Consider the following 12,671-nt stretch of genomic DNA (forward strand, 5'->3'; position numbering starts at 1 on the left):
ATTGTTTATAATAGCCATGTAGTCTCTATCCATTCACACACTTTATTCATGCTCATCTTGATCTGGGAGGTGTGTTATTGTCTCGTTAAATGTGTGGGAGTAAAATGCATATACTTATGGTATTTAATTTCTAATACATTTTAAAGTACCAGATTTTATAAAATTGTTATAGAAAAACATGTCATTAAATAATTAGTTACTAAGTTTTATAGCTAATTTTATTTTAATTGGCGATGTAAGTTGACGAGTCAAGAGTAAATGTTCTGTAACATTAAATTTTGGTTGGCGCCGTTAAATAACGATTATTTACTTCGGTCGTGAAAAACATATGCTATTAAATTTCACTGTAGCATCACAAGCTTTACACCGGGGTACGTAACACGGTATCCATTGGGTTTCCTCAACAAAAAAAAGAGAAATTTGGATATATACCCATCATAACTTCATCAATTAAATATTTCCCCATCAAAACCTTAAAATTAGTTATTTCCCCATCTAAATTCATCAATATTATTAATATACCCATTGGTCAATTAATCCATTAAAAATACTGATTAGTATTAGTAAAAATAAATAAAATTACAATTCTACCCTCCATTTCATCTCGTCCAACTCAGGGAATAAAGATATGCTTCTCTAGTTAATTTTGTATCTGTTCTTTCATCTTCTTCATTTCGCTAACAAGTTCTCATTCTCCTCTCATAAGATTTTCATTCTTTTATGGGTCTCCTCTATTGCCTCTTCTATAGAAAGTTTAGTGATTTCGTTTTTTTTTTTTTAACTGGACTTCTTGTAAAGAGAAAGTCAACTTCTCCATGTCCATCTTCACCTCCTCTTCACACTCTTTCTATTTTTGTTTCACCTTCTCCAGTTTCACATTTCTATAAAATTAAGAATAGAGGAGAGAGGTGGGATGACATGGGAATGAAAAAATCATTATATGAAACAGAGGATCACATTGTTTAAGGAAGCTCTTTGAGTGTTTGATAAAATTGAAGCTGAAATGGGTAGTTACCCAGGTGATTGATCCAATTCAATTCATCCATAATGTAATGATTATTAATGTAAACTTTAATGAGTGCCTACCTGGATGTCGCCCCCATTTATGTTATGTAGTCTCACATGTCTATAAAATCAAGAATAAAGGTGGGATGAAATGAAAACGACAAAATCATTCCTTGAAAATGTGGAGAAGGTGAAACAGAGATAGAGTGTGAAGATGGACATGGAGAAGTCGAGTTTCTATTTACAAGAAGTCCAGAAACAAAAACTGAAATTACTAAACTTTCGAGGGAATGAAAGCTTTTATCTGAGGAGAATGACAAATTTGTGGGAGAAATGAAGAAGACGAAAAAAAGCACAAATCGTTTTTTGAATCTGTAAACTGAAGAACAGATATATAATCAACTAGAGAGAAGAATCATATTTTTATTTTCTGAGTTGGAGGAGATGAAAAGGAGGGCAAAATTGTAATTTTATTTAATTTTATTAATAATAATCAGTGTTTGTACTGGATTAATCAACAAATGGGTATATTAATAATATAAGTGAATTTAGATAGGGAAATAACTAATTTTAAGATTTTGATGGGGAAACATCTAATTGATGAAGTTATGATGGGAGACCAAATCGTCTGCCCCCAGAGTCACTGAAGAGTGGGCCCCTAGTAAACAGTAACCAGTTAACTTTAACCCTTTAACAGTAACCGGGCCCACCCCGCAGTGACTCTGGGGGCAGGAGATCTGATCTCTTATGATGGGTATATATCCATTGGGAATCGTGTAACAATTTGTATTTCTGTAACATTAAATTTTAAAAAAAAAATGCAAAACAATCCAATTTTTGACATACATATGAAATGCGATATTGAGTAACTATGATAAAATTCATTTTCTTTTTTCAACACATATTCCCTTCTATTTTGAGTGCAGCTGGAATTCTTTATCCATGGTAACATCTCTAGCAACTCTGTTTTTACTCTCCCGGTTAATGTAACTGGTCTCAACGGGTCCGGATCCCCTGAAGTAACCCAACTTTTGGGTTTAGATCCGATTCGAATCTGAGCCAATCCGACCGAGTTGAGAGCTTAATATGACGGTCCAGATCTAAACATATAAATTGGGTTACTTTAGGAGATCCGAACTCGGTCTCAACTACAGAAAGATCACATCTCACTGGTTCAATTAAGATTTAAAGAATATATAAACTAATGCAGGTGACTTGTTACCGAGAGCTTATAATTAATCCAATATGCAGCCAACTGATTAAAAAGTGTCATAACCCAAAGTTTTCCATGCAACAGAAACATCGGGTAATACAAAGGAAACAAAATATCGAAACACGTCTAATTAGCATAAATGGGATTCAGTTATCTTCAGTTCTAAAGCTATATACCAATGCGAAACTATGCTTTCAAGTGTGAGGGTAGATCAGCACCTTTTATTTCCAAGGTTATTACAGATTATAGGTTCAACTCAATTCCGGCATCTTTTCACATACATAAATAAAATGTGATTCAAGGTCTTCAATAACAAAATCAGCAGGTAACTGACCATTCTCTGTTAGGGGAACTGGTTCCATGGTTAATTCTGCCGAACTGGATGATCCATTAATTTCCTCTTCAACTCTAGAGCTGGCTGTGAAGAACAAATAGATAGAAAAGCAACATTTAGGCCTAAAACTTATTCCTTTTCTTTGATTTTTTTTAATGTAGTTACTGGTCAGATTGGATAGCGTCCTTCAAAAGTGTATCACGGGCTTCCTGATATTTAGTTGTAATTAACTGTAATTTATAGTTGTAATACAACAATAGTGTCGGTATGGTTGTTAAGAGTTCAAACCCTACCATTTATAAAAGGTACACTAAATAAGGGTTGAACAGTCTGATGCTTATTTTTAAAAAAATGTTGTAGTACTTTGCTAGAAGGTTTGAACGAGACCAGACCATAGTTGTTTCTTCACCAAAGAAAAAAGTTGAAAAGAGAATATACAAAGTATGTATAATGTAATCTTCCAATTAGGTCCGGCTTGCTTCAAATACTGCACTCGAACTGATGGTGCACCGTATGTTATCTGCCAGGGAACACAAATCACATGTATTACAGCCCAAAATTATAGGCAAGTTCAAGCTGGAAAAAAAAAAATCAAAACTAGAATAAAAATTTACCAACATATAAATTCCGCTTTGCTTAAGAACCCTGCATTGAAATGTAAAAGGAAATACTTAACAAGCCTAACAAACATTGGAGCGGACAGAAAAATCACAGGAGAAAGAGCCTAAAAACCTGTTCACTTCTCCAAGCATTTGAGATGCAGCTTGCAAAGCATTTGTGCCACACTGCAGCCAAAAAAATCAGTAAATCCGAGTAACTCTAAAAATGAAAGTTGCAGATTGAGAATAAGAAAAAGACTTACCAGCAATGCATCCAGAGTACCTTCAAATTAAGAATGAAAACATGTTAATTTTCTGATGTTAGTAAGAAAATTTCAAAAGCAGAATGATGTAAAAGGGAAAGTAAAAATCAATACCTTTATCAACAACACAGTCAAAAGATCTATCAGAAAAAAGCCTCATATCCCTTACATCCATTTGCACGTCTAAAGTTCTCAAGGACGACAAATAGAATGAATCATGAACAAGTTAAAACCATTACTGGTAGATTCAACAATCAGAATGCCACTTTGTTGCAATGCTGACATGTCCATGAAGTTAAGAGGCTTATGATTCAAACTTAAAAGAACATTGAATCTCACCAATACATAATATGCCAGATTGTACAAAAAGGCTGATCTAGAAAAGGATACAGGTCAACTGAGGAATATGCCCATGTCTCTGTTTCATCATATCTATGACCACTGATGAAATGTCAACATTTACTATCTCTGGATAGCCATCCTTCACCATATCCTCTGACATCACTGCAGTTCCAAGAGAAAACTAACATTTAGCATTTTGACATGCATCTTTATTTTTACATAACTTGGCAACACAATTACTCTTTCTAGGTTTGAATCTATTCCAAGAAACCTGACTGAAACATTACCAGAATTGCCTCTCATCATTTGGCAATTCACTGGAAACAGTAATCAGATGGTTAGACCAAATGAGCTGGATCCAATATTCACAAATCTGGATATTTTTACAATGTCAGTCTCAATACCAGATTTAAACGGATTGCGTAATAACATGCGTCAATTAATGTCGCCAGGTGCCGCTAATTAGAGCTGACACTGTTTTGTAACCGATACCAGCCAGTGCTAAACCCCAAACGCCGCCAATTAAACAAATAGATAATAAAAGAGAGAAAGAGGCGGTACGAGAGTTGCCACAGCCGAGCATGAGGACGCGGGAGGAAGTGGGGACGAAATGGCGGAGGAAAGGGCGGAGAGCGGCGTAGGAGCGGTACCAGTCGAACGGAGCGCCTCCCTTCTCCGTCTTGTACCGGGCGTCCCAGTACCCCGCGTTGCCGTAATCCGTCGCTTTCCACATCGCCGCTTCGGATTCCATCTCGCCGCTGTCCCGCTAGCTGCTCAGACCAGACCGACACCTGGCTGTGACCCTGCGACTGTGACTGTGAAGAGTGGCATTAAATTGTGCCTAAAAAGGTTCTTTCTCGAAAACAACTGTTGTCGTGTCTGAAGAGGATCTGATTCCTCTGCGTTTGTTTCTCTATAGTACTCTATGTAGCGAGTTTTATTTTCCGTGAAAGAGGAGTATGAGGCACAGTAACCAGTAACCAGATTCGCGAATAATTCGGATTTAATCCTCCAGCGAATCAATCCGCGAATAAAACAATAATTTAAGAGGTTTGTTGCTTTTTTTGTTTTTTAATCTTGAGTCACGCACTCATGCTCCCACAGGTTCTTCTGTAAAACAACACTGAAGATGTTTGTATCAGTTAAATGAAATCATTTTACACAAAAAGATTCATTTAAAAGTAAAATATGTTAAATAAATTATTATGCTATCAAATTCTCAAAATTTATATGATTAAACAATTTATTAAATAGAATTAAATAGAATTAAGTAATTTAAAATTTTCCTAACACCTCTTGTTTAAGTCACTAAGTGTCAAATTCTCAATAAGAGCTAGAGAGGAATTAAGTTTATAAGTGTATCAGGTTGGTTAAATTATTATAATTAGATAATTATATCCTCTTAAATTATCATAAACACCTCCATAAAAATAATAATATATCTCTCATGCACTCTTTTAAGCATTTTATAAAGAAAAATATAATTTTTCACAACTAATTCCACGATACAACCGAACACTCAATTCAATACATTCTCAAAATTAATCCTGTGCGTATTCGTCCTCGTGGGTTCTCAATTTTTCAAAAGTGAGTTTTCATTTCCGTCAAATCTCATCCCGTGTAATTCTATGACATCCGAACAGATCCTTAAAGTATTGGATCATTTTTGTTGCCCCAATTCATATATTCATGCATATTTGATTGTATCAGATTGGTTAAAATCGAGTCAAAAAACACTTCATATCTATTTGAAATATAGAAGATCTATCTTAAAATTTGTACAAACTTATATTTAATAGTTTGAATTTAAGCTGATTATGTATGATATCTTACTTAATTTGAATTTTGAATGTACTTGTTAGAATGGATTCCCAACTGAGTCAAAATAATTCGTCGCTTATTTAGATTACAGAGAATCTGTTTTAAGGGTCATAAAGAACCATAGTAACAAGATTTGCGAATTAAATTCGTATAATTTGTTTTCTTTGGTGATGTCAAACCAAACGCTGAATTATTCGGTTAACTGAACTTTGACCGAATTAAACTAGAATAATTCACGATTTTACAATTTTTTTCCGAATTTTACAATTTTTTAGCGAATTTTTCCCATAACATTTTTTTTTTGCTCTATTGCAGGACTGAGATCTCTGATATGGATAATTCCGAATTATTTTCGAATCACGAATTTTTAATCTCACCGAACCGAACCCGAATAATTCATTTGTCACTATGTAAAGAACAATAATGCAGGTCTCATTCTAATATTCTACATGCTACAATACCGCACTGGATCTGAACTCTTTCAAATCCCCCCTTGCCCTAAAATCTTAGTCGTCACCGGTTAAAGTGCTACCACCACAATAGATGTGTCAATAGTGCATTCGATTTACACTGAATCGAATATAACGATAGAAGTAAATCAAAGTTACAACTGGTTTCTAAACACACCAGTAGATTAATTACAAAAAAAAAAAAACTAAAAATTACCGAAATTTAAGAATCAGTCTTTTGATTTATGATTTAGACGTTTAATAGCAAAAGGTTCAAAAATAGGGAAGAAAAAATGTTCTAGCAAAGCAAGCTTAATCTGCACGCTCGATATTCTTGTTCTATATGTTGTACTGTTGCAATATTCAAACTAGGAAAAGGATTAAGAAAAAAAAAAGGTCCATTTTGCGCAGTTTCTCATTTGTGCAGCCTTCTAAGCATTGAGTTTTTGCTTGCTCTGTTAATTTTGTAAGTAAAACTCTCGTCTTCAAACAGAGATAACGATATTTGTATTAAAAAAAGGAATGTAAGGAGAAGAAAAAAGAACGAAGGAAAAATTAAAATTGTCACCTAATTAAACAAGAGGAGGGTTCAAATGCCTCCATGTTTTTGTGCCTCCATCATGCCTCCATCTCTCTCCATTATTTTCAAAGTTCAAACAGTCGATCCGAACTGCTCAACCTAACCTGCATACTAAAATATGTTTGGAGACCAAATTTTATATTTTTAGGAATTTTTTTACTATTTTTTTAGATAGGTAAAAAAATATTGTTTTTAGATGGTTTATATTTACTGATTTTGTACCTATCTAAGAAAATAGTAAAAAAATTCCTAAAAATATAAAATTTGGTCTCCAAACATATTTTAGTATGGAGGTTAGGTTGAGTGGTTCGGATCGACTGTTTGAACTATGAAAATGATGGAGAGAGATGGAGGCATGATGAAAGCACAAAAACATGGAGACATTTGAACCCTCCTCATTAAACAAAAGGAAGAAAGAGAATAAACAAAAAAAGCTAACTTACACAATATATTTCTTTCAAGTTAAGAAATATTATAAAACCGAAAGCTTTGTCCGAATTACCACCTTAATCTTTCAAAATTCAAATATTATCATTAATTTCTACAAAATTCATATATTACCACATGCACAGTTTGACCCTGCGCATGAGTTTCCTATGTTTTCAATTCAATTTGAGCTAATTTGGAGCTTGTGGAATTCACACCATCACATGCAACACCAATGAATCAATAATAATATTTGACTTTTGTACGAATCAATAGTAAAGTCCAAATTCTGAGAGATAGTGAGGTAGTAACAAAAAAAAATTAGAAGCTATGTGAAGAGAAAACAGTGTAAACCAAATATATCAGATATTTAAGTTCTTATAATTAATATATATTACTTTTTAGATTTTATAAGTATATATACACATAGAGAAGGGACCCACTTACAACATTTTATAATTACAATACCGTGTAGTATAATTTTTTAAAGTTCAAATAATCGATTCAAACCATTTAACATGATTTCTATATTAAAATGTGATTAGAGATCAAATTGTACATTTTTTTGAACATTTTTACTATATTTATTAAGAGTGTGTTGGACGAATGCTTGAGTTATTGGGTACATTTGGATGAGGTAAATAATAGTGCTAATCAGGGTTAGTGACTATTCCAAACTGCTATTCTATGTTTGGATGTGTTTGGGTTAGCAAAAAAAGACCATTATTTGTTTGTCTTTTATGAGTTAGCATGTTATTTTATTAATCCAACTAAAAATTTGGTTAGCTCATGATAGGCCTAAATTATATACATATTCGGTCTGATTTTTATCACAAAATAACATCAAATATCTTGTATTTTGAATATAAAGTGAATAGAATACACTTAGAATCAAGTTACTGCGTTTGCTTGGTTTTAACTTGCAGGAAATAAAGAAAAATGAAGAAAACCGAAGAAAAATGCTCAGTGCGGACACACGATTTGCGATATGACTGCAATAAGTACTTAGATGGATTTCTGGACGCGCGCCAATTTTAAAAAGGTATAATAAGCTATACATCAAAATCCGTGCGGATGCACGGATATCGATGCGGACGCACGGATCTCGATGCAGCCGCACTATGGTCGCACAGGAAAAGTCCGAGCCTAGTGTGGATCCCAGTGCGGATGGTAGCACTGTAGCAGAACGCATAGCTGGAGTCTGATCTTAAAATAGCCATAACTTTTGACTCGTAACTCCGATTTAGGCTTGCGACCACTTTTTGGAAAGCTAGGAAGAAGATCTACAACATGAGAAACTAAAAAAAGAAATTTGGAGTCAGTTGGACGCACTAAACTCGCAGATAGCCAAAATTACACGGTTTCTATTTTTGGCGCACCAAGGACACGTTTTTACAGCCAAATGTGGATAAGGCAATCCTGTGAAACAATCCAAATATAGCACCCACTAACTCCACTTCCTAGCCTCTTAATTGGACATGGTCATTGGCTATAAAAGAGGAGGTTCATTCCCATTTACATCATGAATCATCCATCATCTCTTCCCATCCATCATCCATCCTCATCTCATTCTCTCCCTCTCCACATACATCTCTTCCTCTTTCATTCTCTCTATATACACAATACTTAGCGATAAATTCTGGAGAAAATGAAAGCTTTCAAGCAAGGAGAAGAAGGGTTTCTTGAGCAAGAAGTCGGCAAGATAGAGGTTTTTGATTTGTCAAAGGGTGTAATTACTTCCTTTATTTCATTTCTTCTTACTTTGCCAATTTTTGTAATGGATCTCTCCATGAGGGAGTAGTTCTCTCTTTAGGGGTTTAGGTCAATGCATGAACTTGTTTAATTGTATCTTATTCGGTTATTTGTCTTTGTTATGATTGTTTTATGGGATTTGATGTTAATTTCTGTGATTTATCATTTGTGTTAATTACATAATTAGTACTTGAAATCGCAGTAGTCCCGCTTTGGTATCTCTTTGTCAAAGGATCCAAAGAAGTTAGGACGAGAGGAGAGTACCAAATTATGAATGCAAATACCCTAGGTTTAGATTAGGATTGTAACCAATTTGTAATCTAAGCCGGAACTATAGAAATTAAGGTTAGGAATTTTGTGAAGAACCTAACTATGAAGGCAAACCCTAATTAGGACATCTCAAATCGAATCAGGTATTGGTATGAAGGACTTAATCGTGAAGTATCAATATTTGAGGAGAGGAGAGACTAACAAGAGCTTATGGTCTAAGTAGCTAGGGTGAAGGACCTAACCGTGAAGTCCGAATTACTTAGACACGTTATTAATTCACGAAAGTGACCCTTAATGACATATTAGGTTAGAAACCTCATTAAATCATACATGAACTTAAACAAATACCGAATAGATATAGTTAGCAAGGAAATGTAGACCAAAGACCCCTAGATCTCTAAATCTTGAAAACAAATCAATTCCTTTCTTTTTCATTCATTTACTTTTATTGTTTTAAACTCTCTATTCGGGTATTGAACCCAAATTTAGGAATTGTTAGAACAAACCCCCCCAATTTACTTTTATTGCATTTTACTTTTATTTTCTGAAATTTATTACTAAAGTTTAAACTAAGTTTTTATCATACTCCCTGTGGTTCGATACCTCAAATACTACTTTGATAGAATTGTGCACTTGCAATTTAACTCAAACGTGTGTTGAAGGTTTAAAAAGTACATATTTGTGCTGAAACTTTGCACCATACCCTTTGGACGCATCAGCTCACTGTCTCAAATTTGAGTTAGCTCACTATTCTCAATGGGTGTGAGAATAGTAAGCTATTTGTATTTGGATGAAGGCTTGAATGTGAGAATAGTGAGTTAATTTAAATTTGAGACAGTGAGCTAACTTTGAACTTTTGATTGAATTAATTATGAACAAAGAATAATCTCTTTTTGCTAATTCAAATACATCCAAACACATAATAGTAGTTCATAATAGTTGCTAATCTAGATTAACATTATTTTTTGCCTCATTCAAACACGCCCTGATTATTTAAAAAAAATATTATTTTCAGACTATTGAATTTTGTAACTTACATAAAAAATATAAAATTTAATCTCTAAAGATATTTTAATATAAAGATCATATTATATAATTTAAATCAAATGTTTGTACTTTAAAAATATTATAAAATTAATATTGTAAAATGTTGTAAATAAGTAAATTTCTCGTATTATCATTACGTAAAATTCTCCCAAAAATAAGGGGGCGTTTGGTTCATGCTATTAGAGGCTGATTCCCTAGCATCTTAATACCCTAGAATGGGATTACCGTGTTTGGCAAAATTAACGCAGGTATATACATGGTAATGAATGATTCCTGTCTATCTCGATGCCCTCATTTACGGTCATCGTGATGGCCAAACAAAAGGCGGAATTTTTTCATTCCCGCTCCGCGGAAATCACACCAAGCGCGCGCGCCAATTCTTATTTTTTTTGGTTGGAAGTCTTTTTCCGTTTTCTTCTCCGATAATTTCAGGGAATAATTTCGCAAGGGGAAAACCATCTCCGACTCCACTCTCATTCTTCAGCCTCCGTCTCTAATTTCTAATCTCCGATCACAGGTTCTATCTCTTTTTATCTCTCCGCATGACCTTTCCCCTATTCGTCAAAATTTGAGTTATTTTAACACCAATTACTTGGTTCTAGCGGGAGGCAAAGGAGAGAATTAATAGAAAGGGTTGAGGTGTTGGAGAGAACAAAAATTCTCTGAACCCTCTTTGGCTCTTTCTTCTAAAACAAAGATTCTATTTCTTTCTCGTTCTTTACTAAAACCCTACAAATCAATACTATCCATAAGTTGACCTCACCATATCGATGTTCCATTGACAAATTTCTAATCCTTTTCTATACTGCTGCTCAAGTCTTACTTGAGTTTTGATGGCAGCACAGAATAGTAATAATAATGCAGACAAGGTGTTTGTTGTATTGCCTGAGACATATGACGATGGATTATCTCTTTTGTCATGGGTTCTTGAGGGGAAATCTGGGTTGAATTATTTAATTGTGTGAGAGATGGTCATTTAATTGTGTCGAAAATCTTGGTTGAGGTCTTCATTTTTGAAGGCCACAAGTGACCATCCTTGTTCCATTTGTTATGTGCTCATCTGTACCAGTCCGGTATCCTATTCCTTCATGCCAGTGTATCAGATCAGATCCATATGTCAAACATACCAGGTTCAGCTGTACCAGTCCAGTATCCTATTCCTTCATGCCAGTGAATCATATCAGATCCATATGTCAAACATACCAGGTTCAGCTGTACCAGTCCGGTATCCTATTCCTTCATGCCAGTGTATCAGATCATATTGATATGTCAAACGTACCAGGTTCAGCTGTACCAGTCCATCAATTTGTTGTTTCCCTGCATCCACGCACTCACAGACTTGTTAACCAAAAAATATTTGAATGAAATAAATTTTAGATTTCCAATAAGGGCTGTTTTGTCCTTTCTTTCTGTTTTTAACATGCTGTTTTGTTTAGTTGATTTTTTTATAATTAATAAGTAGTAGAAATTTATACATTCTTTGTTTGTATGACAGAAGGTAAATTTGGAGCTGTTTTCATGTCTCCAATTCAAAAGATTGTATTTTTTATAACTACAGGTTACTACTATCTTTGTGATGCCGGTTATCCAAATGGAGAGGGTTTTCTTACGCCTTACAGAGGTCAAAGATATCATTTAAGTGATTGGAATGATGGCAGATTACCACGAACAGCACGGGAGTTTTATAACTACAAACATTCCTCGGCACGCAATGTTATAGAACGATGTTTTGGTCTTCTTAAAGGGTGATGGGTAATTCTTAGGGGAAAATCATTTTATCCGGTAAAGATTCAATGTCGAATAATTGCAGCATGTGCGCTCATTCACAATCATATTCGAAGGGAAATGCCTATTGATCCTTTGGATGTCGAAATGCAAGAGTCCAACCTACTGCTAGAGGAGCTAGATGGTGAGCGAATTACACATATTGAATCAACAGATGAATGAACCAATTGGAGGAACACATTAGCTCATGAAATGTTTACCACGTGGAGAAACTCAAGAAATAATCACTGAGTTGAAATGTTATTAGTTGTATTATATAGTCATTTTTCTATTTTGTCATTTAAAAAGTTTTAATGGGTACAGAGTATATGGCTTATGTATTAACATGATTCTTGTTATTCTGTGTTTTTGTAGTAGATTTTCTTGTTATTATGTGGTGATGATTTACTAATATGGTCTAAATTTTGGAGTGTAGATTGATAAAATACAAGGCTTATCTTTATTAGATCGTATCAAAGCTGGGGCTATCATTTCAGGAGATACTAATAAAACCAATTATTTCTTTTCTTTAGCGGATGACAAAAGCCAGAGTATGTGATTTGGATCCTAGGTGGTTGTCAGATATAGTAATTTTCATAATCAACTATGCTTTTATTTTTTAATTTAAGACAAAGGGATGTTATTTTATATTATTACTTTTTTTTGGTTGCTGAAGTAATTTTCAGTGTCGAGGATTTTTTTAGTGTTTTCACGTTATGTGTTTTTTCTTTTTACATTAATATAATTTCTGATTATTAATTTATCTTCGAATAATACATTAAAAAATTAGATAACATAATATTATT

The 12,671-nt window shown here is 34.0% G+C and overlaps 1 protein-coding gene across 2 annotated transcripts; it reads right to left on the bottom strand.

Moving 5' to 3' along the window:
- Positions 1–2,266: 2,266 nt before the first annotated feature.
- LOC144573555 (uncharacterized) lies at positions 2,267–4,614 on the bottom strand. 2 transcript variants are annotated; one of them, XM_078323339.1, is made up of 8 exons: positions 4,318–4,600; positions 3,805–3,918; positions 3,529–3,597; positions 3,415–3,434; positions 3,285–3,337; positions 3,167–3,197; positions 2,991–3,072; positions 2,267–2,636 (listed from the first exon to the last, which is right to left on the bottom strand). In XM_078323339.1, exons 1-8 carry the CDS (start codon positions 4,505–4,507, stop codon positions 2,470–2,472), a joined length of 726 nt encoding a protein of 241 aa, XP_078179465.1. In that variant the 5' UTR covers positions 4,508–4,600; the 3' UTR covers positions 2,267–2,469. The 2 variants fall into 2 exon arrangements, 1 of the variants encoding a protein (XP_078179465.1); XR_013518026.1 differs by having other exon boundaries at positions 2,591–2,636; positions 3,171–3,197; positions 4,318–4,614.
- Positions 4,615–12,671: the final 8,057 nt, after the last annotated feature.

The sequence above is a fragment of the Carex rostrata genome, chromosome 21 (genome assembly GCF_964058835.1).
Source record: "Carex rostrata chromosome 21, lpCarRost1.2, whole genome shotgun sequence".
Taxonomy (NCBI): domain Eukaryota; kingdom Viridiplantae; phylum Streptophyta; class Magnoliopsida; order Poales; family Cyperaceae; genus Carex; species Carex rostrata.

What these genes read in the sequence shown, in the direction of transcription:
- LOC144573555 (XM_078323339.1), bottom strand. Translation starts at nt 4,507, where the DNA reads ATGGAATCCGAAGCGGCGATGTGGAAAGCGACGGATTACGGCAACGCG. An exon ending in GCATATTCCTCAGTTGACCT is followed by an intron (nt 3,598 to 3,804) that starts GTATCCTTTTCT and finishes TGAGAACTTTAG; the next exon opens with ACGTGCAAATGGATGTAAGG. An exon ending in ATGCTTGGAGAAGTGAACAG is followed by an intron (nt 3,198 to 3,284) that starts GTTTTTAGGCTC and finishes ATTTCAATGCAG; the next exon opens with GGTTCTTAAGCAAAGCGGAA.